Genomic DNA, 23,539 nt, shown 5'->3' on the forward strand with positions numbered 1-23,539 from the left:
ACGCTGCCCCTGTGTGATCCCAGCTGGATCACCTGCACACAGAGGTGCGCAAAGGCCATCCTCAGCCTGGCTCCCAACACACGTCCCCTGCCCCAGAGTCCCAAGGTGGGCACAGTTACACCCATCCAGTGCACAGAGCAGGGTCTGATGGCCAGGCAGGACCAGGGCAGCAGGACCAGAACAAGAGGGAAGGGCCTCACGTTCCTCATGTTCAATTTCTAATTGGATATTAGGAATGAGTCCTTCATGGAAAGGGTTTTCAAGCACTGGCACAGGGCAGTGGTGGCATTTAAAAGATGTGCAGACGTGGCCCTTGGGGACATGGGTTAGTGGTGGGTTTGGCAGTGCTGGGGAATTGTTGATCTGGATAATTTTAGAGGGCTTGTCCAACAGAAATTATTCCGTTATTTAATGGAGGAGGATAGAGTCACACCCACAAAACCCATCTGGGGCACGGTGTCAGCACCAAACCCAAGAGCTGGTACCTATCAGATGTCCAGGAGGACCCTGTTTCTCTCTGCCACCTACTGCTACCACTTCAGCCACCTTCTGAGACAGAGAGAGGGGATCTGGTGCCAACTCAGACAACCCATGCAGGGCGAAGCCTCCTGGCCACAAGCTGTATCCAGGCAGAGCTGCCCGAAGAGGCTCTTCAATGAGCTGCACCAAGCTGAGGGCAGTTGGCAAGCACAGCAATAAACTGCTGTGATAAAATCTGTCTTTAAAGGAGCTTGGTGCCTTTTCTTTCTTTTCCATGGGTTTTTTGGTTTTGTTTTTGTTTTTTTTTTTTAATGCTGCCTGATACAAAGGAAAACACCCCAGCTGGTAAAAGATGAAGGAAAACTTCTGTCATCACCTTTCCCATCACAGGCAGCTCAGGCACTCCGAGACACTTCTGCTACCTGCCAGCCCTGAGATCCTTCACATCTGATTTCCCCGTGCTGCATGTTCAAAGACGGGACATCCCCGGGAGGTGGGGCTGGATCAGCCGCCAGGGGCTGACGGCAGCAGAAAGGGAAGTGCCAAAGCTGGGAGGGATCTGTCAGAGTTCTCCAGGCTCTCATCCAGCTGGGGCAGGCCTGTTGCTTTGCTGTAATTCTCCAGTGCTCTGTCAAGTCAAATTTTAAATAGCTCAGGTGATGGAGAGGACTGGGGAGGCTTCAAGTTCTCTCCAATGGGAGGATTTCTTCCTCTGCAAAATAATTTATTCCCTAAGGGAACATCTGATGATTGCTTTGGCCCACTTCAGCCTCTCCTCAGCTTCCAACCTGATGGATCGTGTCCCTCTACCCCAAACTCCTGTAGTGTCTCTCGGCAAACTCCTTTGCCCATCAAGGCATGGGGACAACCCCAGTGCTACCAAGCCAGTCAGAGCCAGCACACACAGAGAAGCAGGAGCAGCACCAACATGGGGGGAAAAACCCCTTTTCTACCAAGCCCCAGCCATAAATTCAATTATTTGGGTGCTTCTCTGCTGGAACAAAAAGGAACAAGGAGGGATATTACTGAGGTTGATTTAGAGCCACCAAGAATGAAGCACACCAGCCATGTGAGTCCTTGCTTCTTCTCCATCTCACCAGGTTTTTCATTCCCTGAACCTTCTGGCTGGAAGAAAAAAAAAAAAAAAAAAAAAAAAAAGGCACCTCACCATCCCTTCTCATTACTAATCATTCCCATCAGCCTCCCAGGAAGCACTCTGGGGCCACTTGACCATTAACAGGGCACTAAATGCAAGGCAGAGGAGGATGTATTAATATCTAATAAGAGTGATAGATGATCTGAGCCACTCGGGCACTCCAGCTCAGGTACTCATGGCAGGTACTGGAGCTAATTTAAAATAATAATAATAATAACAACAATAACGGCAGCAGCAGCAGCAGCTGCCTTCATTTTCCAAGTCAATTGATTCCTCAGCAGGAATGCCATCTTGACAGATTTATTTTGATCGAATTGTCTAATTGAATACAGTTCTTGTTTCCCTTCACTTTGTGACCTTTCACGCCTGTGAAATAAATGCGATTTGGAGAATTATTCCTCAGCATCAAACTCAGCTCCTCCAGGGCTGGGGTGCCTGCCTTGTGTCACCAATGCTGCCAACAGAACACTATCAAAGGATGCCAATGCAAAGGGGGTGCCCAGGCATGGGCACTCTGCCAGTTTTTCATTTCCTCTTCCACTGTAAAAAATGTTTAATAAAAAAAACCCCAACTACTATAGGAGGTTTGCAAGAAGAACAATCAAACGTCCTGGCCGTTTGGGCAGATTTTATTTTCTGCCTATTCCTGTCCCCAGTATTTACTGTACCACAGCTCCTTCCAGTTTAATGAGAGAAGATTTGCTCCCAGTCCTACGATGCTGCTGGAATAAGATGTACCAAGCTCTTCCCTTCATCCCGCAGAGACACGGACTCCAACCCCCACCAGCCATTCATCCAACTTCACCTCCTCCCCAGGCCCTCCCAGCTCCCGCCTGGGATGCTCTGATGTGCCAGATACGAGACGATGCTTCCCATAAATTTCACAAGAACGAGTATCAAAGATTAAAAATAACTAAGCCACGTCCCTCACAGACAAACGCTCTGTCTGCGCGCCAAGAGAGGTCCTGGTGAGAAGAGTTGCAGCTGAATCTTTTATAATAATATCAATCAATATTAAAAATGAATGGCCTGCTCAATTTTTAAAGCATCTTAAATTAATCTTTAAACACAACTATTTTGCTTAAACCAAAGGCTTTTGGTAGCCTGAGAATGGTATTTCCATCTGCTCCCTCGGGCTCGTGCCAGGTAGCTGGAAGAGGTCTAATAAATAAGCAAATAATATACATCCAGCATAATTCCCTTGAACCTCAAAAGGGGGAAAATGCAGAATTTACTGCTAAATTCGTTATTGACTTAGCTGCAAAAAACATCTTTGTCAGTGCATTATAATAGGCTCTATCAAGACTTTTAAACCTGCTAAATCCACTGGGTTGAGGCTGGATAACAAACCTGGCTGCTACCCCTGGAGATCAGGATGGTGCAGGACCACAGAACCACCTGGGCTGGAAAAGACCTCTCAGGCTGAGTCCAACCTGTGACTGATCCCCACCTTGTCACCCAGCCCAGAGCACCGCAGTCCTTCCTTGAACACCTCCAGGGATGGCGACTCCACCACCTCCCCGAGCAGCCCCTTCCAATGTCTAGCAACCCTTTCAGTGAAAAAAAATCCTCCTGATGCCCAATCTGAACCTCCTCTGGCACAACTGAGGCTGAAAAAGGGAGGAAAGGGGGCACGGGGAAGGCATGGGACTACAGTGAAGTTGGGTTGAACCCATCTAATCCCCTCCAACAAACGCCTACATCTAAACAAATCAAAATTTGGACATTACCTCCATGCTCCAGGGGCTGCCCCAGAATCTCAAGAGCTTTCCCAGCACAGGAAAAGCCACTCAGTCAGGCAGGGAGCTTCCCAGTGCAGTGTTTTTAATATATTCAGGAGAATGTGGCATTTCTGATGGCAAGACTTCTGCCTCGCTTGCCGTTTAATGTTAAGAGGGTTGTACAGTCAGCAGCGTTTAAAGAGTAATGACTGTTTTCATGGTAAATGCTCTGTTAAATAACCCAGGATTATTGTGTTGTGTTATTGCATATATAAAATGGCATTTCAAAAAAAAAATAATAATTGTTTTAGAACTAATTGATGTTTTTAACCGGCTCCGTGCGTGGAATTTTTATTTGGCGGAGGGTTGGGCTGCTGTCAGGAAGAGGCAATAAAGGCAGGGAGGTTTTGACCTGCCAAACTCACTCTGTCTGGGCTTTGTATGGTTCAGGTGCTGCTTGCGGTGGAGCAACAGGAGAAGGTTCAAGCTCTCTGCTCTAAAATGCAAAATTTAGCCACAGGCAGGCATCTCTGCAGCCCAAACCTGAGCGTCCACACACGGCTGGAGCATCCCTTGGCCACCCACACATGGTCAGTGAGGCACCAGGGATGCACCGTGCCAGCAGCACCCCTGCCTCCAGTCTGCAGATCTCCTTCTCTCAACCCCCCCAGCTCTGGTCGGTTGTCCATGTAGTGACGCTTCAGAGCCATCCAAATCTCCCTGGGGGGTGACACATCCCCCTCCCCTGCTCCCCAGTGTTATTTCTGCAGACAGCAAGGGAGAACCGCCCTAATGCTCAGGCTGATGAATCACTGGTGAGCAATCCTGCTGCGGGAGTTTAACTCTGATCGTTCCAGGAGGGATTAGGACGGCTCAACTCCTTCCCCGCACCCACTTCCCGCAAGGGCATTGTCCTCGCCGCATCCTCAGCAAAGCCATCACCGTCTTTTCTCCGATCACACGGTGATTTTGGCATCTACCACAGCCCTGCCCTGCTCAGCTGAGCACAAACATTCAGTGACCGTGTGGCTGAGAGCCCAAACCCCGTTTACACCCCTCGGAGTCCGTGGGTGTTTCAGTCCTCAGTCCAAGGGTGGAGAAGTGCTCCTGCCTCTCCAAGCTGCAGCCTTTGAGCTCCTCTAAGAGCAGCTGCCTCGCTGACCCCTGACTGAAGACTCACAGGGCACTGGAGCAGTCAGAAGCACCGGCAGGTCCTGAAGCTTCGGAGAGGCAGCGACTTTGGGGATGTGCAGTTAATTACAGGAGCTCTCGGAGTGGCTGGAAGGGAGAGCAGGGCCATCAGAGCCCACAGTTAAAAGCCTCAACCATCTCCTAAGATCCCTGAGTCCACACATGACCCCGGTGCCAGCGCACTCAGATCACAGGGTGAGAGAGCAGGGGGTGACACACACCTCCCATAGAGACCCCGGGTGTCACTGAGTGTCATCCCTTGCAATCTGGCAGTTCATTAACTCCGAAGAGTCCCCATCATCTCTCCTCTGCGTACCAGAGCACAACGAACCACCTCACAACAGCTTATAACAAACCAGAGACCCATAGTGCAGAGGCCAAAAGCCACCAGCTCTGAATCATCACAGGGAAGGAGGGATGAAAGGCACCATCGTGCCCCAGACCCTGGCAGCAGCAGGGAGTGGGTAAAAGGAAAGTGTTTAAATGAAGCACACGATGAGGTTTGCAGACGGGCAGGGAGGAAAGCTCCACACTCCTCCGGCATGGGAAGGATGGCACAAAAATAATTGGGCTGAAAAATCTAAGGGAAGACTGCCCCAGAGCAGGAGAGTTCAAGACCACGAGCCTGGTAGTTTGAAGTTGTTCCACTTCTTCAGAAGTCACTCCCAGCTCTGTCTTTGCTGAGCCATCTGCCTCACACCAGCACTCAGGGTGGACCCTCTGGACAGTCCCAGACCTGGCATCCTCAGGGCTGGCCAAACTCACCCATTGCTGTCCTGTAATAGGAGCTGTCACCTTCTGCTACAGTTTTTCCCAGTCCCCAAAGACAAGCTTGATCTGATCTGGGAGACCACATCTTGCTTTAGGAATCATGGAAAGGTGACAGGAGTCATCTCCTTTCTTAGCATCACCCCATGCTCTGCTCACGTCCTGTGATGCTACAGCAGCTGCCCAACCCAGGAGGGGCTGGTTAAATGCAGCTCTGTGTGCTCTAACACTGCCAATAATATCGCTGGCTGCACACACAGACTCTATAAAACAAGATACAGACGTGAGAACCTGAGGCCAAAACAGTCTCACCATCATTCTCTCCCAACGTCACCCTCTGCAAAACCCAGAGAAGCCTGTCCCTCAGACAGGACAGCTCCTCAGTTCATCCTTTCCTTCTTCAGAGGGAGCCTTCTCCAGGTCCTGGGGCTGTGTCTGAACTCTCTCCCTCCCCTGGAGGCACCTGGATCCCAGAAGGACAGTGCCCTAATGGGTTACATCTCATTACCACGACCGCAATGTCAAACCACGTCTCCCTTTCCCTTCAGCATCTGTCTCCACGGTATCCAAGTGCCTCAAATGAGTAGAAAAGTCCCTTTGTGTGTTTTCCCAACCCTTGGCTGTACAAGCACCGTTTAATCAAGCTCAGTAATGAAGGCAGAAATGAGCCAGAACAGGCTGTGCTGCCACAGGCAGGATCAGCACAGACTTTGAATCAGAGGTGGGGGCTGACCCTGCTACCCACAGGTGACAAAGGGGACAGGAGCAAAAATGGGGTGAGGCACCTCTGTGATGTTCCAAAGGACCCAAGCAGCCTCAAAGTACCAAACAGCCCATGGGCACGTCAGCTATAACACAAGCGCGTGTGGTAAATCCCAAAGCTGTCCCCACACATTAACACTGTGGGATACTTAATTCTCCAAGGTTCCCAGGCTTAAGATTAACCCTCCATAGAGGCAACACTCGCCTGAGGACCCCTAAAATATATTTAGGGCACAAAGTCTGTGCTTTGGAGTGTACTCCTGCCTGGCACTGCAAGCCCAGATGCTGCTGCCAGCTCCCAGGCTCACTTCTGAACGTGGTGCCTGCTCTCTGGGCTTGGCTTTCTCCCTCTCTCCAGGATCCTCCTCGCATGGATGCTGTCACCATGTGCTTTAATTAGCACTTCCCTCCAGCCTGGCCAACTCCTGCTTCCAGCATTTGTGAGATGACTTCCCCATCTGTAAATCAGGCATCAGAAGACATCTCTCCCTCCCACACCATCCCTGACACAAGTTCTACCCTGCTGAGCATCCATCGGATGCTTTGAGGGGAGTCACACACCTGATGGAAGGTGCTTGGGAAACACAGCTTTCTTGAAACCAACTCATTTGGCCAGAGCTCTCTCCATGTCTGGTGTCACACTGTCAACTCCCACCACTTGATGCTTTTCCCTCTCTGCTCAAATCTGCCAGTCCTGGAAATGGGACTACATGAAGGTCTCACCTTGTACAGAGCTGAAGTGCATGTGTGGAGCTGTAGGAACATGGTTCAAAGTTTGAAACCACAATCTGAGATCATCTTAGAAAAGCCACAAAGCAGATAAAAGTCACTTTAAAACACAGGATCCCAGAATGATTTGGGTTGGGAAGGGGCCTTAAAGCTCATCTTGTCCCAAGCCCTGCCATGAGCAGAGTATCTTCCACTATCCCGAGTTGCTCAAATAATCTATAATTTAACTAATCAAAATACGTGGGTTTTGTTCCCCCCCTGATGCTCTGGACTTTGCCCCTCCTCTTCAGACTGATCAACCATTACTATCACTACCAGGGAATTACTATTTCCCCCTAATCAGGAAGAAGGAGAAACACGTTTGCAGCCTGTGACCACAGGTGCAAAAGACTCCAAAGAACTTTTATTTTTTGGAAGAGCACGTTCATGATCCTGCTGCTGCCATAAAACTCCCTGCAAGCTGTTCTGGGCAGAGACTATCTCTGTGCTATACACTCACACAGTGCCTGTCCCAGTCTCCAGGCCCTACTACAATATAAATAATGATAATCCCTCACTCAGCAATACAATGAAACACTTGCATGATATTAAAAATTATTTAAAATTCATACCTACATTGGGAAATTATTCAGTAAACTCTAATTACTTATCAAAAGCAACGATGATAGTTTTAAAGAGAAGGAGTGCCCATAAATACAGAGCCATAAATAAACTGCTTCTCGGTAGCACGAATTAATTTGTATTTAATTGCTAGAAATTGCTATCAATTACTAAACATTCCTTGCAGAATAGGCAAATTCTTTTAAGAACAATTTCAATTGCTAATTGACAGTCTTTCTTTTTAAAAAATTTTTCCTCTTTCTCATCCTTGCTTCTACTGAGTGCAGAAGACCTCCCAGCCAGTGAGGTTCTGCACTTTTGGGGGGCAGAGAGAGACCTGTGAGGAGCCAAGGACCTGCTCAGGCTTCAGGAGGTTTTACCACCTGTAAAACCCTGACGAGACAGGAAAACCAGTGCTGAGAAACATCCCTGACATAGCAAGGAGAGTGATTCCTTGCGAAGGATTGAAAGGAGGGAACTAAGAGCTGAAGTTACACATCCATCACACATCCAGGGAGAGAAACACCTCCCAGGGACTGCGCATCTCCCCTGAATGCCACAGCAAAGCCTTGGCAGATGCTGAGGGAGGCTCTCTGTGCTCCACTGCTCCTCTCCAGAGCCAGACCCTGCCCTCAGTTGGAGGCTGCAGAAGGATGCTCCCACTCCCGCCGTGTGGCAGGACACGAGCCGAGCCGCACGCCTGGCTGCCACTTCCCGCCTCTCCACGCTGAACAGCCCCGCTATCGCTCCTGACTCATTTTCTGGTGTTTTCTGCTTTGCTGTTGGCATAACATCCCATCAGCACAGTTAATTACATCCACGCTGAGTGTGAAGGACAGGCTGAGTCTCGCAAGGAGCCGGCGGCTGTGCAATCCTTCCCGCTGCTCTCGCAAAACAGCTTCCATGGATGCTGACAAACTGCGGCGCGGGGCTGCCGCGTGCGAGACGGCGGCTCCCGAGGGAGCTCCTCCCTGCAACACCAGGATTCAGGATTGCTCTTGTCCCCACACCCCTCCGAATTCCCCCAGGGTCCCTGCTGTGAGCTCAGACTTGTGGCTGCAAACGTCTTGTGTTGGGGATGTCCCATCGCTGGAAGTGTCCAAGGCCAGGCTGGAGCACGCTGAGATAGTGGAAGGTGTCCCTGCCCTTGGCACATGAAATGAGCTTAAAAGTCCCTTCTAACCCAGTTCTGGAGCTCTCTGATCTCCCTGACCCTCATTGCCCAAACAGAGGCTACACAGACTCCAAAAAAGTTTGCTGGAAGCACAAGATGCAGAAGAAACATCTGCCCACAGCAGCTGATCTGCCCTCTGCCAGCAGAGAAAGCCCCGGCACAAAAAGCCCTGTTCCCACCCAAACCCACCCTGCTGGTGGAGACACTTGTACATCCAAGGGTGAGGAGCAGAGGAGGGTGCTGGGAAGAGCTGTTCATGTCTACAGCTCGATTAAAGAGAGACCCGGGGTCTCCAGGACTGTCAATCCAACATCCAGACACCGCTCCATCACCGTCCCCCCAGGAGCGGGCTGACAGTCACAGGGAGCCATGTGCCAGCCATGACAAGCAAAGCAAGTGACACACACACATCTCCTGCTTACAATAACAGCCCTTCCGTGTCTAATCCATCATATTCGATGCAGATCTCTTACCCTGAAGTGTTGTCAATGAGGATTTAATTTAGTGCTAATTAGACAAATATTGCATGTTGAACAGCCATTGATTATTAAGAGACAGGGAGCGTGGCTCGGCTCAGCAGTGTGCACGGACACGCTGGATTATATCCGGGATGAGGCTGGTAAATGTCTTGCTGTTTCTAATCATCAGATAGTAATTAACGTCCAATAACTTGTAACTTGGTTTATCATTATAGATTTAGGAAGGCAGTAATAGTACTGTATGCTAATTAAATATCAATTGATTATTTAAGGCATATAAAGATTTAGCAGCAAGGTAATAGATATACACAGTTGTTAAAGTTTAATATCCATCACATGGCATTCCCTTGTTCTATTAAGTTAGTGTTTAATGAGAAAGAGTGTTGTTACTGCAGGAAACTTTTGGATGGGAGTGTCCAAAATGTTTGGCAGCACGCAAGGTTCAGAGTCTCTAAAAGGAAAAAAAAGTCAGGAAATTTGGAGCCTCAGGTGAAGTGAGGCCAAGCAAGAGGTGGTGGCAGAGCCCAAGGCACTCCTAAACCTCCTACCTGACATTTTACACCTCAGCTTTCCCCTCAGTTCATGCAACCCCCACCCAAAAACAAAAACAAGTTGTCAATTCCCTGCTGGAATAAAACTTTGAAACCCCAGCCCAGAACCTTCTGGAATTTCACCACTCCACAGGGCAGCCTCATCCAATTGGAAGACATACACAAGAAGCTGCAGTTTGAAGCAAACTTCCCTAAATAATAATGGGGGGAAAAAAATCAATAGAGCCTCGCCACCCCCTCTCCCACAGCACCTGCCCCCAGAGCTGCCTCTCCTCCCCAGGATGGGCTCTGACCCCAGGCCCAGCACCAGTGATTTGGGAGGGTTGGGAAGACTGAGCTCCTCCCCACATGAGAGATAAAACCAGAGATGAGAGGCAGAAGCCCGGCATCTGAAAGGGAAAAGATAAATGGCTTCTAAAGGGAAATAACCTGCTGGACTCCATGGGTTTGGCAGCACCCTGCTAAGTGCGGCATCAGTCTTGAAAACCGCTGCAAGCTCAGCAATCGGAGGACAAAACACAGGATTTGGCGAGTGAGGCTGAGCAGACGCCTGGACTTCTGCCCAAAGGGAGCCCAAGGCCCAGGACCATCTGGTTTCGGCCACCCTGGATGGTTCCCAGCCTGGGGAGATGGGATAGGAGAGAGATGGAGCGGAGAGAACACCTTTCAGTGCATGGAGCTCTTTCCTGCAGACGGGCTGGCCCTGTTGCTGATTTACCAGGCAATAAAAGCAAAATCAAGGAAAATGCCTCAAGTGCACCCCTGAGAGTGTCCAACCTCAGTTATAGAGTCTGGGCAGGCCCCAGCTGCCTCTTAAAAGCCTGTCTTGTACACAATGGGTCGGACGTGACTGGGGAAGGGGTCCAGAGATGGCTGGCTCTGTGATGGGTGCTGGAGCATGACACCCACAGCAAGGAGAGGAGGAAAAGTGCTGCTGCTTGGAGAAAAAGGGAGCAGGAAGCAGCAGGATGAGGCCAGCACCCATCCTGCTGCGGGCTGGAAAACCCCATTGCATGGGAGGAAAATCAATGCACTCCATCATGGGCCTTCCCCCTCGGGGCACCACAGGATGGGGTCTAGAACGGGACATCAGCAACTGCACATCTGCACTTCAGAAACCTCCAAAGTCCTTGGTGGCATCCCAAAATGCCAGTCCTGCAGCACAATGGTGCTGTGAACAGGCACACTCCTGCACAGGCAGATTCAGGACATAAGGCCAGTTCCCCAAGCTCTCTGTGCTATCCAGAAGGATGTTACCAGCCATCTGCACCCTGAAACTACCGCAAAAATGGTTTTTCCTACCCATTGGGAATGGATCTTAGACTGGGCTGGGTCTCAGAAGAAGGGAAGCACCTTAGAACTGCCAGCCTGCTTCCTTACAGCTGTCCCAGACAGCGATTCCCACTCCCTCACAGGGCAGCAGCTCCAGCCTTGCCCGGGTCACCATCTGAGGCACCCCCTGCATCCCCTCTGCTCACCAGGCTCTTTACTCCATGGCACAGATGAGATTCGATTCGTCTGACACAATTTCTCCTTGACAAATCTCTGCTGGCTGTGGCACAGCTTCTTGTCTGTTTTAGCTGATCACGAATAATTTTGCTTGTTTTCTCCAGAGCTTTACCAGGATGGAAGGTGAGCAATCTCCTATGATAGTTTCTCTCCCTTTTCTACACCTACCACTATATCTGCCTTTCCTCAAGGGTCTGGAACATTCCCTGCCCTCTGGGATGAGCAGCAGTGGTCCTGACATCACTCCAGCCACTTCCCTGCAGAGCCAAGCAGGAACAGCATCAGCCCAGGTGATTTAAACCAGAACTCCAGCAAGAGAGCTGAGCAAAAGCTGAGAGAAACCCCTCTTATATAGTTTTGCAGTGGAGTTTACCCAAGCTGCAGCAGGCAACAAAGAAATGTCAAGAGCAATGAGACGAGGCAGGCGAGGCGTCGTAGCAGATAAAGGATTCTTCAGGTATGAGACAAAACCAGCTTTGGAAACCTCGCAGAAGTGAGTTTAAAGTCTCCAGAGGATATCAATTGAGAGTCTGTCACTTGGTGTCAGGATAACTTTCTGGACAGCTCTCGGAGCTTGTTAAGCTCTCGCTTGGGCTGCATTTGAGCTCGGGTGGCAGCGCTGTCTGCGAGCACCAGTGCTGAAACCAGAGAGGAAAACGATCTGCTGCGTTCATGCAGCTTTTCCATTATCCCTCCAAAATTCCCCACCATGACCTGCAACACCCTACTGGTGTTGGGCACGGGGAGCTCAGACGGTGTTGCCCCAAGACATGGTTCTTCAAGGAGGAGATGTCTCTAAGCAGGAGCAACACTGTGAAATTGGGCTCCTCTCACCCCAAAACAGGGGCTGGGGTGTGCAGGAGGGGTTTGTGGGCACAGGGCGGGAGATGCAGGATGAGACGCAGCAGCCCGTGTAAAGCAGGTGGCCAAACCAGACGGTCGTAACACTGTCTCAGCATCACAATCTATGGCTCTGGGTAGAAAATAGCCGCTTCCCCCACAGCAATCATTTCATCAAAAACCCTGCTAGACTCCTGCTGTTCCCACTAGCCCTGGATCCCTAACTTTAATTAAGTCCAAAGAGCCTTCCCGCAAGAACAAGGGAGGAGAGGGTGACTCAGACAGCGATGGGACCAGTCAGTGCAATTATCATACAGTTAAGAATATTAATTAAAACCAGCCCTCCCCCCAGTTTAAAAAAAAAAAAAAAAGGCAAACTAATCAATTCTACTTAAAGGAATATACGGGGATGAGGAGAAGGAGCAGGGAGGGTGACGGAGACAGAGATGGGATGCGCTGTGAATGCTAAGAGCTTCCCACCGTGGCCGCTGCCGCAGTCAGCCCCAGGCCTGGCTGCTTCCAACAGTTACTCCGAGTCTCCTCAGAAACGGGCTCAATCTCTCCTTCTACCTGCTGCCGCATCAGAGCAACTCCTGTGATCACACAAAGGACTTTAAATCTTGGCTTTAACTGCCTTGATTGAATTAAATGCAACACCACGGCAAAGCAGGCTCTTCATTTCATGTAGGAGCATGGAGCCCCTGCTCTCCCGCTAACGGCACTCTCCCTCTCTCGGAAATGATGAGTTGCTCACGGGTTATGCTCTTTAAGAAAGGGAAAAAAAAAAGTCATCTGATAAAGTGGGTTATAAAACTGGTGGTGGTAATAAACGGAGAGCAAGGAGCCTGATGCAAAGCCTGCAGAGAAGGCAGAACCCGCTGTAGGGACACAATATCTGAACCATGATTAATACATGACCACGGGTGACAGCTCAGGAGCAGCGCAGGTGCCACCCGTGACACAGGGAACAACAGCAAGGGAAGTCACCCAGACACCAGAGGGAGGGTGTCAGGGGAGGATGATGAGTGACTGGCCCTCAAGGGTTGAAGCTGAGGGAGTGGAAGGTCCTGGTTGGCACCTTCGGCTCAAGTGCCTGCAGCCCATCAGTGGAGATGTTTCCACCACTGCAGCTGGGATAAAACCCAGCCAAGGTTTCCAGGCAGGATCAACCCACCAGGATAGCCAACCACGGCCTGCCAGTGATGCCCCCACAGCAACCCCAATGAGCAGTGTGCAGTGAAAACTGCGACTGAACAGCATTCTGCCACAACAGCCTCTGACTGTGGGCACCACGGGACAGGCCACAGGCTCGAGGGACAAGGCCAAGCAGTGATGTAATGAGATGGGAACAGCCGTGCAGTGACTCCTGATCCTCCAACAAAGCTACTGTCCCGTGAGTGAGAGCTGCAGGAAAAGGCATCTCAGCTTCCTGGGTTTATGAGAGGAAAGGGAAGAGACACTGCAGGAAAGGACTCTGAGTGGAGAACAACTGATGAGAGCACAACTCTGGCACTCCCAGCTCCTGCCTGAAACTCTCCAGGCTGTGTCACTCCAAGCCAGACCTGCAGGGACCAGCAGCACCATGGACTCATCACAGAGGGCGGAGAAGAGCTCAGCTCCCTCCTCTCCTTCCATGTTCATCCTCCTTTCCTGGGACTCTCTTCTCAGTGAAACAGGGATAAAGAGCAGCACACTCCCGTGGCTCCTACCAGCCCTGACATGGAGCAGGATCTGTCACAAGAAGGTGCCCTGGGAGCATAAACCATTTCTCTTTATCAGCCTCTATTATTATCACATTAATGGAACCTTCACTGGAAGGATGGATGCTCAAGTACCCAGGAAGCACTCCTGGCTCTTTCCTGCCCCTCCACGGGAGCAGGGCACTCTGCCGACAAATCCCCAGGAGAATTACGGCCGGGTTCCGGGCGCAGACACGACTATCGGTTCTTTTTTATGAGCCTTCATTGTTATTACCACCTATTTCTTTTTACATTCCTGCCAAAATACCAAACATTAATCTCCCTCGCTCCCTGCAGGCAAAACATGGGTAATTGGATTTATATGGGTTAGAAATTTGTTAGATTTTTATATAAATAAATATATATATACACACACACACATGCACACACACCGGGAAAATATAAAAAAACCAAGTGAGGGGATGCACTATCCCATTGGAACTCGGGCACCAACTGGCTGAAGCCAAACCCCCCACATTTCTGTGCTGGCTGGAGGGCTTTAATTTAGGACCTCATCCCTCAATGCTGAACTTCACACACTGAGAGTTATCAGTCATGGATTTTTCTTTGGTGCACCCTTTGCAACGCCCTGGTTTTACGTTTACCCGCTCCCTTCTTTCACCTGATATTGTTCTTTCCCCCTTCTCAACTTTTCTTTCTTTTCTTCCACTTTCTCCCTCCTGGACTCCCATTCCTCTTCTCTCCAGCTTCAGCCTGGAGGCGGCACCACACACAAACCTTGGCACACCAAGAGAAGAAAAAGCAAGATGTGTGACATGTCCTCAAGCGTCCCCACTCTGAACCCACCAGCAGTGGAGATGGCACAAAGTACCTCATCAGCATCAGCACAATTTGCTGATCTTTTACAGGATGAGAAAAAAAATCTTAAATTTACAGCTTACACCATAACAGATGTTGTTCTCATTATCCTCCCCCTCCACAGAGAAACAGACTTGGAGACCCATTTGTATCCCAAGGAACAAGTCCATCAAGTGAGCATAGTCATGGAAACAACTCATTTTAAGCAAATCTTGGGAAATATTCATAGGAAAACAGAAATATAAAATGTGAGTGTTTTGCACTGAAGAGCCAACCTTGAAGGGTTCTGTCAGGAAAGACAAGACCTACACATCAAATCCAACCTGCAGTAAACAACCCATTACAGGCTAAAAATTGTTGACATGGGCTGTGGGGAAATTATTTTTCTCATTAAAAAAAAAAAAAAAGAAGAAAAAACAGCACATCCTAACCCTCAAAGGCTGCTCACAAGGACAGAGGAAGAAGTGATAGTCACCGAATCAGATATTTCTTATGAACTGTCTGCTAGGCTGCAGTATCTAAAGATTATCACTTAAAACAATATGTCCAGCTGTTGTAAAAAAGCATCCGTGGTTTAGGGCTGAGGAATGCAAGGAGGAGGCAAACTGTGAGAGCAGTCAAGGGAACAGAGAAACTCTTTGGAAAGCAGGAATGTGAAAGACAGCTACTGTGCCCCCGTTTCGTTTTGCAGCGTTAACACCTAATCCTGTTCCAGAAACAAAGCCCTGAGCTCCTGGAGGAGTGTGCGTGATCCAGGGGAAGGACAGCTATTACCAGGGAGTTTATTATCCTTGCAAAAAGATCTCTGTACCCTATAGCGCCAGGATTACCAACAGTTCAGTCTCATCCCCGGGAGGTAAATATCACCACTTGGAACTACTTCTGCTTAGTGGAGCTTAAAAAATTTCGTGTGTGTGGGGGGGGTGGGGTTTTTTTTTGCTAGACAAGAGCACCTTCCCAGGGAGGTCGTGACCCTGGGAGATGTGACAGTGAGGGTCCCCTTGTCCCTCTGCAGAGCCCCACCAGCTCGCTGTGCTCTCCAAACCAGCATTTTCTGCAGCAAACCCCCAGTGTTGCGGTTCCAGCCTGTGTCAGCAGGACTCCCCAGCTCTCTGACACTGAGTCCAGCCCTACACCCACACAAAACCTGCCTGGTGCTGGCTCAGCAGGAGAGGAGCTGGCACAGCCAGCAGCCCAGGCCTTGCTGGCTGAAGGTGAATTCCCCAAAGCCAGCCCTGAATCTCCTCAAAGCCAGACTCGAATCTTCCCCTTGCACAGCAGGACTGTGCTCTTGGAGCAGGGACAACCAGTGTTGGGGACAACGAACTGCAGGGAACACACACCAACCTCAGGGACAACCAGCCTCAGGGACAATGAACCACGGGGAACACAGCCTCAGGGACAACCAGCCTAGGAACAATCAGCCTCAGGGACAGTGAACCACAAGGAACACCAGCCTCAAGGACAATCAGCCACGAGGACAGAAAACTGCAGGGAACACCCTTCTCAGGGAAAATCAACACAGGAGCAACCAACCTTAGGGACAATGGACCACAAAGAACTGCTGTTCCTCATGAGGAACAACCAGTGACAACCAGCCTTAGGGACAATGAACCACAGGGAACACCAACCTCAGGAACAACGAGCTCCAGGGACAACCAGCCCAGGACCCACCAACATCAGTGACAACCGGCCTCTCATTGCACAACCCAAGAAGTGACCTCACACAAACCAGCCAGCCCTGACATGAGCTGGAGACCAATATTCACCCCACAGGGAAGGACACCAGTACTTAAACCTCCATCCAGCATGTCCCTCCCCGATGCCAACAAGGACAACAGCGTGGCGGGGGTTGTGAGGCTGCTCCAGCCCCACCAGGGTGGGAAGGGGCACAGCCAGGGACGTTGGGTACCAGCTCCATGGGCTCAGCATTTTGGCAGCATCATTGGTGCAGTGGGCTGGGGAGGAAGGAGCCCTCCTGCAACCCCCTGACCTTTCTCCAACCACCCTTCCAGCGGCTGCAATATTCAGTGAAATTAGCGGGCACTGTAATTACAACTATCAGGAGCAGATAAGACAAGTTAAATACCAGCTACCTAGGGAGAAATTATTATGCCAGCCAGGAGGATCCAAATGCCAGAATCCGTGGCTGTAATTTCCCTGAGTCGCCAATTACAGCTCTGCCACGCAGCGAGCTCTACCTTGGAAACGGCAGGTATATATTTAGCTGCTCCAGAAAACTTTTTGGGCAGGAGGGGGGGGGGGGGCAAAGGAAGGGGCAGCAATGGAGCAAGTCCTCACTAATCTGCTCTGTGCTAATCCCCACGCTTTTAGCATTTTCACACAAAGAGCGGTGACTCTCTCTCGCTCCCCAGCAAGGATTTAACAGCAGAGACGTGGCTGCATTAACGCTTCTTTTCTCTGCCAGGTCGGTGGCTGCTGTTGCAGGGCGGCAGGTGAGTGTCACAACCCCCATTAACAGGTAGGTACACAGAATATCAGCAGTTTGACTGAAAAAAAAGCAAAAAAATGTAGTTTCCTGACTTCCCAGACCTATGCCTGGAGACTGTGGTCCCGCCGCCTGCTCTGCTGGTTGTATTTCACTGAGGTCTCGTCGTGTGCTGGGAAATAGACTGCGGTAGGTTATTACACCAAAAGAAAAAAAAAAAAAAGAGGAGAATCAAAGCAGCATTGTCAGAAATAATTAAAACTATAATTGCAAAAATAAATGGAAGAACAGCATCTCATGATGTTTTATTCGGGCTTTTTATTTTTAATTGGAATTGTTCTCACACTCGCTAATTGACAGAATACAGCCAGGCACGGAGTCTCGGATATGAACGAGCAAAGCTATCCTGACTTCTTGGTCTCCTTCATGGGCAGGCAGTGGGAGAGGCCATGGGTTCACCAGAAGCAGACAAGCCCAGGGGATTTGACTTGAAAATTTGCCCTTATATACAGAGATAAAGCAGCTCTGTATTATTTAGTTTGGAAAAAAAGCCTAGTTATACCTGCCTTAGCTTCACCTATGAGTATTCCTCTAATCATCACTGATAAACCACTGCTCTTGAGTCATTTTACAGATGGGGAAACTGAGGATGAGAGCAAACAGAGGGGCTTCCTGAAATCCTGGTTTCCCTGTGGTGACAACCACAGAGAAAACTCAGCATACCCCATCTCCCAGCTAATCCCTCCAACCTCTAAGACACACTCTCTCCCTTAAAAAAAAAAAAACCCAAACAAACCAACAATATTTCTTAAATGCAGATAAAACTATAAAGCCCTGAAATTTTGAGCAGCTGGTGGTTTATGTCTTTATGAACTGTACTGATGGCTGCTGTAAAGGTCGGTTTGCCAGCGGCACAGCGGGACGCTCCCGTTCCCATCCCCATTTTAACACCGTGGGAATACTGGCCACAGTTTCCCCTTTGGATCATGGAGATGTTTCCACCACTGTGATGCAGCTGGGATAAAACCCAACCAAGGTTTCCAGGCAGGAACAACCCACTGGGATTGGCCAACCCTGGTCTGCCAGTGATGCCACCACAGCAAGCCTAGGACACACATCCAACGAGCAGCATGTGGAGAAAGACAAGACTCAATGGCATTCTTCCCAAAAGCAAGAACTTAATCCTTGTTTCCCCATCAAATCCCAGTTGGGAGATTAAAGAGTGATCATCTCCAACATCCCCGGTGGTCCCCAGTGTGCTCCTTGTCCCATTTCATGTCCCAAACTGGACACGCGTTTGGGACACGTAACACGAGTTACTCCTGCCATCTCAACACCTGAGCTGTGTGTTCCTGATTCAGGGAAGAGGCAGTTAGGTTTTATTTTTAACAGTACACAGAGAATTTCCATGGTGCCTTTAGTCCCCGGGAGAGGAAAGGTGCCTGAGTATTATGGGAATTGTTTGTTCTTACAATAAAAGGGAGTGAATTACCAACAATCTCTGTTAAAAACAGAAATTATTTGTTGCTGATCTAAGATGACCTGCAAGTTGCCTGTAGGTGGAGCCTGAGTTTCTGCAAGGATTATGCTGAGCCTCCCTCGGAAAAAGGGTGGAGAGCTGGAAATGGAAGAGCCCAAAATCCAATACAGGAAACCCACAAGCAGCCTGAAAAGCCTCCAGGTTTCCTCCACCACTTTCACACAGGTCTGCTTGCTCTCCCAGCTCCTTTCTGCAGTTCAAGGGGTGGTTAAAGGGCTGATCCTGGAAAGCAAAGAGCTTCCACCAACCCTGCAGGAGGCAGGGAGATGTGCAGGCTCAGTCCTTCTCACGACCAGGACAAGGGAGAGGACCTGGCCATCCAGACCTGCCATGTCTGGGGCTGATTCTGCGAGAGCTACACGCTGGAAATACAGCTCTCAGTTTTTCCAAGCTCAACTCTTTGGTCTGAGCCCCAAGAGAAGCGTCATTTGTGGGGAGGACAACTGAGGACACCACCACCTCCTCCTGCTCCAGTGGGTGCACAGGAGAAAACACCATTTAGCAATAACACCACTCACTGGGAAAGACTTCCCAGGGCACTTTTCCCTGCCTGGCTCTTCATAGGAAAGCACAACCTGCAAATGAGCATCAGCCCATCCTCAAGATGCTCCACCTTTGTCCTCCTGCCTTCAATTCCCCACTGATGCCACCTCTTTGGCTTGCTGTCTGCAATTCCCTGCCCATCTCCAGATCTCAAGGGAAGATGGAAAACAACTTGCCACCCAGAGGCTGCAGAGGGGCAGCAGCAGGGAAACAGGGAGAGGAGGGAAGGGAAGGACCACTGGGAAACAGCAGTGCAAGAAAAGATGGAGCAGACTGGGAGCAAATGGGAGCTGGAGGCAGAAACCTGCCTGCTGACCTTGAGAAGAAGAAAGCGGGGGGGGGGGGGGGGGGGGTAAGGGCATGGAAAAGATGCACAAGAGAGCCTGGGCATGAGCAGATTCCAAGGGGGGGAATGGATAAAACCAAGTGCTTTTGAGGTAGGGGCTTCCCATAAGTGTCAGCATTTGGGGGATGAAGAGTTTCTGACGGGAAGGCTAAAATCTCCAGGGCTGCTTCACAAACATTCCCTCCTGAAAACAGCACAGAAAAGGGGACAGAAGCTTAGAAATAAATAAATAAATTGGGGGGGGAAGGGGGGGGGGGGGGGAGGAAAATAAAAGAAAAAAAAAAGAAAAATAAAAGGAAAAAGGAGATCCAAGTCAGCCCTCTGCTGGCAGCAGGCTCTGCTGGACCTGCAGGGGCTCCCCAGGGAGCAGGCACAGGCACCTATCCTGCTCTGGCCGTCACCAGCATCGCCTCCGAGAGCCCCAAAGGCCACACTTCACTACGGAGACAAATTCCGACAGCGAGGAAAAGAGCGCCAGGGCCAAAGGCACCTCTCCAGGGGATTGTCCTTCTTTTAACTGCCTTGCTCACACAGCTCAGGTTAATCATCATTGCAGTTCAATTAGGAAGAGCACAAGGAGACAGAGCCCTCTGCTCTCCAGCTGTGCCCCAGCCCCCAGGCACACAGAGCGATGACAAGCGTGTCCCAGCGGGTCCCTGGCAGGCACCAAAGAAAAGGGACAGCATCCCGAAGTCTGGCAGTGGCCGTGGTGAGATGAGGGCAGGCAGGCAATCAACACCTCCCTCCGCAGCACGGAACCCACAGAGCCTCCAGCCAGACCCTGATTCCCACAACCACCAAACACTTCCCCCTACAGACCCCACCTCAGGCACGGAAAACCTGCCCGGCCCAGGTGAGCACAGCACCCTGCGCTCAAACAGCACCAGCTCACGGCTGCTCACGGAGAGCGTGACGGGCTCTGTCTGTGCCATCCCCACGCCTGGCTTTGGGAAGAGCAGCTGCTCCCTGCTGCAGCCCTGCTCCTCCGGGTCTGAGCCGGGGAGCAGCCAGCCTCGGCTGAGGGGCACACGCCGACCGCTGGTGCAGACAAACAAACTCCTCCGGGCTCTCTTGCCCCACCATCCCCGAGCTCCTTCCCCCGGTCCCACGGCTCCCGGATTAACCAGCTCCGGTCCTCCCGGGGCTGCCTGGAGCACGCACAGCACGACCCAAAGCCCGAGCCACACGCTGCCTCCCCGCTGCCCTCCAAAAACAAGGCTGGACTGCTCCTCCAAAACAAAACTCGGCTGGCTCCGCTGCTGCAATGCCTGTGGAGGGCTGCTGTGCTACCTGGGCAATGCACCGCGTACACCTGTAACTCATTCAGGGAGGGAAAGGGATGCTCGGCTGTGCTGAGCGGCACGGGAGTGACCCATCTGCATATCAGCCGCCCGTGTTTCTCCTACAGCAAACAACGTAAGGGAAAGCATCCATCAGAATTCATAAGATGCACCCCTGGAGTAAAAGATTGATTTGATATTAACGGATTCGTGCGGAGACTATAAAGTGATCGAGGCGAGCTCTGACACCTCGGAGGCATCGCAGCCCTGGAAAGCTGCTGGCAGTGCAGCCTGGCACCGGTGCCTGGAGCACGGACCCCTCTCCCCTCCCACAACTTTGGGAGTGTCAGGCAGCACTAACTCACTGTCTGCCACCTAAACCCCTGTGTCGGCTCCTCGTCTGGCACCCGCAGCCCCCCGCAGGAGGTTGCCAGCCCCGCGCTGCAGCCCGAAAAGCACCGGCGCATCCGTCCCTCCAAAACCGCTCCGACGGCGTGACCCCACCGCCACGGGGACAAGCTGCCATCCAGAGCGTCCCCTGCCGCGATGGGGACAAGCCCCTGGGACACGCGCAAAGTGTCCAGTTGGTCCCAGGACCAGAGGGCACAGAGCATCCCCCCAAAAGCCGCAAGCAGGACCCCCCGACCCCCCCAAGGCCCCGGCCCAGCTGCTCCTACCTGAGCGTGGCGCTCTCCCCTTGCCGCACTGTCACGTTGTCCATGGCTTTGGGGAAGGTGGCATCTCCGCTGCGCACGGGCACTCCTGCGGGCACAAGGAAGAGCAGCCTGAGACAGAGGACGACCAGGCACCTCCAGGGCAGGGCCAAGCACCCACCGACCCCCATCCTGGGCAGCGGGGACTTTTCCAACAGGCAAAAAACACACCCGACAAGGCGAAAAGGGGGAAGGGGCGGGTGGAGAGGAGGGATGGGGGGGAGCAAAACCACCGGGGCGAGCGCTGCGGAGCTCCACGGAGATCAGGAGAGCCCCCGGCAAGGCTGGCTGCGAGCGCTGAGCCTGCCGAGCGGCATCGGAGGGAGTCCCGCTGTCCTCGGGCGAGGGAGGAGGACGGGAGGGCCGGGGGGAGGAGGAGGAAGAGGAGGAGAGAAGGTGCGGAGCACGAGATGAAGGTCACAGATGTGTGGCTGCTGGAGACGCTACTTTCAGCTGCAGCTGGGCAGGCGCTGCGGAGATCTGGCATCAAAAGTTTATAACCCACGGAGGAAACGTGAGTGTCTGTGAAAGGAAGGGGAGGGCGGCATCGGCACCGGAGGGGGCACAGCGGGCCGGGGCTGGGCTGTTCTCCGGCTCTTGAGCTTTTGTTTAAATCACAGAGGGAAAGGAGAATTAAAAAAAAAAATACAAAAAAATATAAAAAACCCAATAAAGCTCCCCAAAATCCCGGTTCTGTCGCAAGATCGAAACTTCCCCGCGGAGCTGCAGGCGATGTCCCCGATGCTCCTCGGCTGTGCCCAAAGGGTCCCGGAGTCCCCGCGGGGCCGGTGGCTGCTCCGGCTGCGGCTCAGGCGCGCAGCGGGGCGCGGGGGGGCGGCGGCAGCACCCCGGCCCCGGCCGGCAGCATCCCCGGGGTTGTCATGGCAGCGGCTCCAGCGCTGCCCGGCGCCTCGGCTCCCGCACGGCCCGAGCCCCGCACACGGGCGGGCGGGCGGGCGGGCGGCAGCGGGGCGGGATGCGCAGGAGGACACGCACATTAACCCCCGCCGCGCCGCGCTCCCGCACAGGGACCAGGGCTGCCACTAGCCGAGGGACCCCCCCCAACCCTTCACCCGCTTCAGCCCCGCTGCAGAGGGGGTTTGTTTCGCACCACGCACCCCTGAGCCTTCCCCAGGGCTCCTCAAGAGCAGCACACCCTTGCCCACCCCAGCATCTTTCCCTGCATCCACTTGTTGATGCATATCCCTGTGGGGGACGGGCTCCACTTTTTCCTCCCTGTGAGAAACAGGGTCCTGTCCCCACGTCCTTGCTCCACAGGATGGTGTAAGGCTCCAAAGCTTCTGCCTGTCCTGTCCCTGCTCCCTGACACTGACATCCCTGATTTAGGAAGCCCAAGGGCTTTCCACCCTACCACTCACAACAGAGCATCAACAACAAATTTCAACAAATTTCCTCCTTTGGAGACACCCTCAGACCACCATTTATCTCCTCAAAGAGCAACTGAGGGTACCAAGACCTTAGTGGCCATCCAGACAGACACATCTGTGTGTGTCCACAGAAGGAAACCAACCCCATGCTGCCAGTGTTACACAGTTCCTCACTCAGGCTGGACTTCGGCTGGGTGGCTTCCTCCAAAGGACATCTGCCTCCTCTACTGATGCATTCCAGGGCACCTGCCCCTTCCAGGGGGAAAATAACCACGACTAAAGGAGTTTTAGGTAATTCAGGAGCCTGAACTCATCCAGAGATCTAAACACAGCTGTTAGAACTGACAAAGGGGTTTTGCAAGGGGTTTTCAGTGATCCCAAGCCCAATTTTCAGCAGAGCAGGTCCTTTGTACGTGGCAGTGGCACTCAGTGACCCTAAACACCCACTAGCCACGGGCTGGCACTGCAGAGATGTGTGCTGGCACCCAGCACCAGCTCCAGCACCAGAGGGATGCTGGCTGCAGCTTGGATAAATAGGACAGCCTGGGAGCCCAGGGAGGCACAGAGAAAAGCAGGGCTGAGTTCTCCATCAGAAAGCTCTTCAGCTGCTGAAAAGTTGGCTTAACCCCAAACGTGCAGGTTGGCTGCTTCCATGCCTGGGATTTTTTGGTGGGGGTGTGGGAGGATGGGAGAGGAAGGACACTCCATCTCCTTCCTGAGCTGCTCCAATCTGGCATGGAGGAGCCGTGTCTGCTGGAAGGG

The 23,539-nt window shown here is 51.8% G+C and overlaps 1 protein-coding gene across 5 annotated transcripts in view; it reads right to left on the minus strand.

The window, feature by feature from the left end:
- Positions 1 to 23,539, minus strand: part of LOC136300900 (opioid-binding protein/cell adhesion molecule homolog) — a 296,786-nt gene that overhangs the window by 84,473 nt on the left and 188,774 nt on the right. For 2 of the 5 annotated variants that reach the window (XM_066203614.1, XM_066203613.1), the window contains exon 2: positions 21,354 to 21,438. In XM_066203614.1, coding sequence (XP_066059711.1) covers positions 21,354 to 21,438 — 85 coding nt within the window. Of the gene's footprint in view, positions 1 to 21,353; positions 22,185 to 23,539 lie in introns of those variants that run through there. The other 3 variants (XM_066203616.1, XM_066203611.1, XM_066203612.1) reach the window with 3 other exon arrangements.

This window comes from Chamaea fasciata, unplaced genomic scaffold (genome assembly GCF_029207755.1).
Source record: "Chamaea fasciata isolate MVZ Bird 193981 ecotype frontalis unplaced genomic scaffold, bChaFas1.0.hap1 SCAF_24, whole genome shotgun sequence".
Taxonomy (NCBI): Eukaryota; Metazoa; Chordata; class Aves; order Passeriformes; family Sylviidae; genus Chamaea; species Chamaea fasciata.